At 55.4% G+C, this 6,794-nt stretch overlaps 1 protein-coding gene across 2 annotated transcripts in view; it reads left to right on the forward strand.

The window, feature by feature from the left end:
* Positions 1–6: 6 nt before the first annotated feature.
* Macrod1 (MACRO domain containing 1) overlaps positions 7–6,794 on the forward strand; it is a 139,330-nt gene continuing 132,542 nt past the window's right edge. For both annotated transcript variants that reach the window (XM_013020939.1, XM_013020938.1), the window contains exon 1: positions 7–64. In XM_013020939.1, the coding sequence (XP_012876393.1) occupies positions 13–64 (52 nt within the window). In that variant the 5' untranslated portion in view covers positions 7–12. The remainder of the gene's footprint in view (positions 65–6,794) is intronic.

The raw sequence follows: 6,794 nt of genomic DNA on the forward strand, positions 1-6,794 counted from the left end.
GCCCCCCTGGCCATGGCGGCGAAGGTGGACCTGAGTACTTCCACCGACTGGAAGGAGGCCAAATGTAAGTGCGAGCCGCCGGCAGACACTTGGGGAAGTTGAGGCCCGCTCTGCCCTGGGATAGACACCCCCCCTCACTTCAGCCACGCTTCCCCTTCCCCAGATTCCCCCCCCCCCGCCCACCAGGTCTCATCTCCAGTCTGGGGCAGTGTGTAGCGCCTCACCCCTGCAATGAGACCCAGGCACCCCCCACCCCCCCAGGGAGCACCCAGGATCTCTATCACCTTTACTCCTTCGTGCAGGGAGGGAAACTGAGGCCCGGAGCCAGAGCCTCTTCACCAAGGTCACTCGGTGGGGTTAGCAGAAGGAAGTTCTGTAGGACTCCTTGACCAACCTCGGGCTGGGCCTGGAGTAGCTCCGTCGGGGTGTCTGAGTGGCAGGTCTGTGGCCGGTGGCCCGCCTGGGTGAGGGGCAAGGTGGTTTCATGGGGCGGCCTCCCATGGCAGGCCTGCCCCGTACCCTCCCTCCCTGCCCATCTTTGCCCCATTCCTACTGGACTGAAGTAAGAAGGCCAGGGGAAGGGAGAGCAGGTGGGAGGTGTGTGTGTGTGTGTGTGTGTGTGCGTGCGTGTGTGTGTGCGTGCGTGTGCACACGCGTGCGTGCACGTGCCTGCCAGGACCTCTGTACCCCCAAGAAGCAAATTGCTTCACCTTTTGGGTGAGCGCGGGTGGTGGATCTGGCCTCCACTCCTGCACTGGCCAAGTCTCTGCCCTGGGGAGGGAAGAGCAGGGACCTGCCGAGCCCCAAATAGCCCTGCCTGGTGCCCAGCTGCCCCTGCCCTTCAGGCCTGCCTGCTGGAGCAGCTTCTGCCCTCTAGATCCCGTTTCCAGAGCACTAGGAGGGAAGCTCATTGGCTGGGCTGCTGGGGGGTGGGACCCTGAGCTGGGCAGGTGGCCTGACTGGCAGGGGTTGGGGATCAAGCAAGGTGGCCCGTTTGGGACTGGTGACAGTCGCTTTTGGCTCCGGGCCCTGGAGTCCTGAAGCACCAGATGCTATTCTGAACAGTCAGAACCTGTCACACTTTCAGTCCTGGCCCTGGAAAATGGCTCAGGACAGAAAGTGGGAGCTGCTGCTGGTGGTGGGGGACCCCTGGCAAGCAGGTGTCACTGTCTCTCCAGAGAATTTCTTCTTATTGGAGACCAGCTCCCTGGGTTGGTGCAAGGGCCAGAGAGGTGGGGCTGGCACCTGTTTCCGGTTCTGCAAAAGTTTCTATGACTCAGTTCCCCTTCTCCCAGCTCCCCCCATCTGCTGGTGACCCTGAAAATAACAGGACCCCAGGAAGCCAAAGGGGGGGGAGCTACAGGATCCTAGTCTGCTGTGCTCTTGCTGTAGTTTTTCTCCTCTCTGCTGGAAGCTGAGATTCTTAACATTCCTTGAGCAAATTTGTGTCAAGTGCCTCTGGTGTGGCCTGTGTGTGCCAGATTCAGCTCCTCTGGACGCCCAGGGCCGTCCCCAAGAAGCTTGTACTCTGGTAGGTGACAGGAATGTCTGGAGATGAGGGGCAGTAGGTGCTGTAAAGAAGCTGTTGATGATCTGGACGCTGGTGGCTCCCACCTGTTGAGCTTTAGTGCTCAAAGCTAGTGTTCTACCACTTGACTTGAGCCACAGCTCCACTTCAGGTTTTCTGGTGGTTCATAAGGGTTTTATGGACTTTCCTGCCCATGAGGTCCTCAGATCTCAGCCTCCTGAGTAGCTAGGATTATAGGCATGAATCACTGGCCCGGGCTATTCTCCTTTTTTTTGTTGTTGTTGTTGGTTGTGGGCTTGAACTCTGGGTCTGGGCGCTGTCCCTCAGCTCGTCAGCTCAAGGCCAGGGCTCTACCACTTGAGCCACAGCTCCACTTCTGGTTTTTCTAAGTGCTTTATTGGAGATAAGAGTCTCATGGACTTTCCTGCCCAGGCTGGCTTTGCACCTCGATCCTCAGCTCTCAGCCTCCTGAGTAGCTAGGATTACAGGCGTGAGCCACCCGGCAACTGCCAACTATTCTCCTTTTGAAAGGCATTTTTGAGTTACAGGGGAATAAAGCTGCTCTGGCCCCACCCCACTCTAGGGCAAAGCTGAGTGCTAAGAGGAGAAAGGGTATTAACGTCTTCACACCTAGGTCCTACTCTGCCCTCCTGGAGCCTGATTCCAGTCTTGGAGATGGGACCAACAGCACCTGCTATGGGACAGCCCTCCCGGGCCCACTTCTGCGTGGGGCCCGGCGCCCCTGGCTTCTTGCAGGCCTCATCCCCAGGACTGCCATCACTGCTTACGCTGAGCTTCCCCAGTGGTTGAGGAGTTTGTGGGCTCCAGCTGCAGACACACTGGGCAGGGGTGACTGCCGAGTAGGTACATTTTCCAGGCACACCTGGGCAAGTAGCTTTGGCATTGTCTTGGTGTGGACCGTGGGGGAGGGGTGGTTCAAGCGTCACTGAGTCCCGGGCACCCCCATCTTGCTGGCCCTGCCACCCTGCATCCTGTGGAAGCGTGGCTCCCTGGCACCCAGCCTACCCTTGCCTCTCTCCACCCCATCTTGCATAGTGCCATAAAGATGCTTCTTAAAACACATCATTGAATTCCCGTTTGCCCGTTGCACTTTATGACTCTGGCGGAGCCTGCTTCTTCCCGCCCAGCTTTCGTGCCCAGAGCTCCTGGAAGCTTCAGCCCGGGTCAGGCCTCCCATCAAAATTTACTGCGAGCATCTTTTTACAACACCTGTCTCAGTGAGCTGTGAAATACACTTGCCTCTCCAAAACTGAAAGAAAATGAAAATGCAGGTTTTACATCTTTTAGAAAAAAAAATAAAGTGCACTTGTGCTTTAAGTCCACATCTGTCCTGACACGTGAGAGGGCGGTGGGGCGCCGGGCTCCAGCTTCTCCTTGCGGAGATGGAGATAGGTATGGGGGTTTGGTCCCTGACATGGGAAGTTGGGGTGATGAATGTGGTGCATGGTCCTCCAGGTGGAGAAAAATCAGAATTGGCACTGAGGTACCAGTGGCTCACGCCTGTAACCCTAGCTACTGAGGAGGCTGAAATCTGAGTATCGTGGGTAGAAGCCAGCTCAGGCATGAATGTCTGTGGGACCCTTATTTCCAATTAACCAACAACAAAGCTGGAAGTGGAACTGTGGCTCAAGTGGTAGAGTACTATCAGCGAGCAAAAAAAGCTCAAAGACAGCACCCGGTCCCTAAGTTTAAGTCCCAGGACTAGAGCAACAAAAAGCCACAGGCACCAGTAGCTCACGCCTGTAATCCTAGCTACTCAGGAGACTGAGATCTGAGACTCATAGTTCAGAGCCAGCCCAGGCAAGGAAGTCTTTGAGACTCTTATCTGCAATGAGCTACCAGAAAACCAGAAGTGGAGCTGTGGTTCAAAGTGGTAGAGTGCTATCTTTGAGCACAAAGGAGCTCAGGGACAGTTCCCAGGCTCTGAGTTCAAGCCCCATGACCACCAAAAAAAAAAAAAAAAGAATCACACTTGGCTTTTTCTTCTCCCATAGATCAGACCAGGCCAGAACCTCATTGAGACACAGCTCCCAGCATGCCTGGCTTTTTGAGTCTAAGGCATGCACTGGGGCCTGGCCCAGGCAGGGACGGGTTGACTGATGTCCCCAAGGTCAGCACCAACTGACTGGCACCAGTGCCAGTGTGCAGTCTCTGGATGGCAGGGCCGACATTGGGCACTGAGGCCAGGCCATGGAAAACAGCCCCACCCCACGTTCCTTTCATTGCTGTTTCCAGGGACACGTCCCACTGCCTCGCTCTAACCCAACATGGAAACAGCTGACACAGGATGTCTGCTAGCAGACCTGGGGTGTCCCTGGGCATCGTGAGATGCCCAGGGCCTGTGCCAGCTGGTACCTCAGTGGGTTGTCTGCTGGCTGAGCAGACCATCGGGATTGTAGCAGTTCACTAGACAGGGACTCGAACTCGCTATCTGACTCTTCACACTCATTGGCAGGTGCCCTACCCCTGAGCCACTCCTCCACAGCGCCACTTCTGGTTTTCTGGTAGTTCATTGGAGATAAGAGTCTCATGGATGTTCCTGCCCAGGTTGGCTTTGAACCATGATCCTCAGATCTCAGCCTCCTGAGTAGCTAGGGTTACAGGTGTGAGCTAGCGGCGCCTGGGTCTCAATATTTGTTTTTGAAGTCAAGGTCTGTAAGTTAGGTAGGCATTGAACTCAATCCTCATGTGTCTGCCTCCCAAGCACTGGGATTGTGGGCATCCTCACCATGGTTGGTGCCACATCGTGTCTTGCTGTGCCTTGTTCTCTGGTTCTCTTGTTCCTGGGCGGAGCCGGCGAATGGGTGTTGTCATATGAAACATGGTGTGCATAGTGCTTTGCTGCCACCTTCTTTCTGTTGGCCCCATGGAGAATGTCACGGGGCAGCGCCTGCCAGCTCTGTGCAGAGGTGAGGAGATGCAGCTGGAGGCTGAGCATCTCGCTAGTGTGGAGGGGAGCTCCGAGGTGGACTGGGCTGCTCTCCCTTACTCTGCAGCAGGTGTTAGTCTCCCTCCTTTTTGTTCCCCCCCACCTCTGCACCCACCCCTCTCTACCTGGGAGACTCATCTCTTTGGCCAACTTACCTTCGGCCTCAGGTCTCAGTTCACCCATTTATTGATTCATCCTGCAATCATGCTGTGCATGGATTTGTCTGTCTGGGCTGGTTTTGATCCAAGATCCTCAGATCTCAGTCTCCTGAGTAGCCAGTATTACAGGTGTGAACCATTGGCACCTGGCTTTACCTGACTGAGAACTGAATGGTGTATGGCCAGGGATGGGGGGAGGTGTGTTTAGGAGGAGGTTGGGAACAGAAATAGGGGCGGTCATGTGGGCCAGACCTGAAGCTTAGGGAACTGGGTCTTACAGAAGAAGGATAGGATCTGGTTTGTAGTCCTAGACTCACGCCTGTAATCCTAGCTACTTGGGAGGCTGCGATCTGAGGATTGTGATACAAAGCCAGCCAGGGCAGGAAAGTCCCTAAAGCTCTTATTCACATTTAGCCAGCAAAAAGTCATAAGTGAGGGTGTGGCTGCCTTGATTGGGAAAAGCTAAGTGAGTGCAAGGTCCTGAGTTAAAGCCCTAATACTGGTAACACACACAAAAAATATAGTCCTAGGCTCCCTGGGCATCTGTGAGGAAAAGGGCAAAGGGGAGATGCATGCTATGCTGGGGACAGATGGGGGACCAGGAAGTGACAAGGGGGCTCGCCCCAGGGGGTGAGAGGAAGGCTTGGTTTCTGGAGCATTGTGGGAAGAATGGGTAAAGCTGCACCTGGATGGGCGAATTCTTCTGATCACCTGTGGTGAGGTGATCTTTTCTTTTTATCTGTTTTTTTTTTTTTGTCAGTCGTGGGGCTTGAACTCTGGGCCTGGGCGCTGTCCCTCAGCTCTCCAGCTCAAGGTGAGCGCTCTACCACTTGAGCTACAGTGCCACTTCCGGTTTTCTGGTGGTTGATTGGAGATAGGAGTCTCACGGTCTCTCCTGCCCGGGCTGGCTTTGAACCGCGATCCTCAGATCTCAGCCTCCTGAGTAGCTAGGATTACAGGCGCGAGCCACCAGCACCCGGCTAGATCTTTTCTTTTGTGTGTGTGTGGGGCGGATTTTGCTGGTTAATTGGAGACTTCTCACAGAATTACCTGCCTGGGCCGACTTGGAACTGTGATCCTCAGATCCCAGTCTTCTGAGTAACTAGGATTACAGGCGTGAGCCACAGATGCTGGCTCATTGTGGTGCTCTTGACTTTGACCTTGGTCTTGGTGGATCTAGGGGTGGGCGGCTGGGAGGTGGGAGGAGGAGCCGGAGGAGGCATGGGAAGGAAGGCGGGAGGTAGCTGCCGCTGGAATGTGGGGCTGTTGGAGGGCAGTCAGGGCAGCGAGGTGGGCGTGGAGCAGAGGCAGGGGAGCTGAGGGAGCACTAGAGGGTGAGCCAGTCTCTGGGAGGAAGGGTCCTCCTGCCCAATGACCTGAGGGAGGGCAGACAAGGTGCGGGTGGCAGGCAGGCTTGGGGGGTGGGAGGGGGGGGAAGTGGCCTCAGGTGACTGGTTTCTGAGTGTACGTCGGCAGGGGGTCCATTTCCTTGGCCCTGGAACTTAGAGGAAGGCTCTAACCCCAGGATCCCCCCCACACAACCTGCCTGCACTCCTGACACAGAGCAGAATGGTTGGATCACTTCTCTACCCTTCTCCATCAGGCCCCAGAACCTCAACTGTACCTTTGACCCCTAAACCTGGTGTCCAGTGGTGTCTCATAAATAGTTATTAACCATTCCACAGGCAAACTGCCAGCCGGGGCAGAGCCCCCGTGTGGCCTCCCCTGCACCATGCGGCTCCAGCCTCTGACAGGCCCTGCCAGCCAAGCCCATCTGCTGAGAAGCAGGGGCAAGAGATGGCTCCCTCCACACCCCAGCCCTGCACCCCATCCCAGATCTGCACCCTGCCCCAGGAAAGGTGCCTTTAGGTGGGACCTGGGCCGTTCCTCAGCTGCTGGGGTCCTGAACCTCTGGGGAGGAGGGGCTCTGGATTTAGAGGTGCCACAGGAAGCCCTTTCCTCATTGAAAGAATAAAAGGGTGGGGCATATGTACACCACACACGCACACACACATGAACACACACACACACACACACAGAGGATCTGATCTTTGGGGAGCAATCTTAAGCTGTATCTAGTGAAATAATTTTGTTTTCTGGTTACCCATATTCGGACTTGAACTCAGGGTCTTGTGCTCTTTTTTTTTTTTTTTTTTTT

The sequence above is a fragment of the Dipodomys ordii genome, unplaced genomic scaffold (assembly GCF_000151885.1).
Source record: "Dipodomys ordii isolate 6190 unplaced genomic scaffold, Dord_2.0 Scaffold54, whole genome shotgun sequence".
NCBI classification, from domain to species: Eukaryota; Metazoa; Chordata; class Mammalia; order Rodentia; family Heteromyidae; genus Dipodomys; species Dipodomys ordii.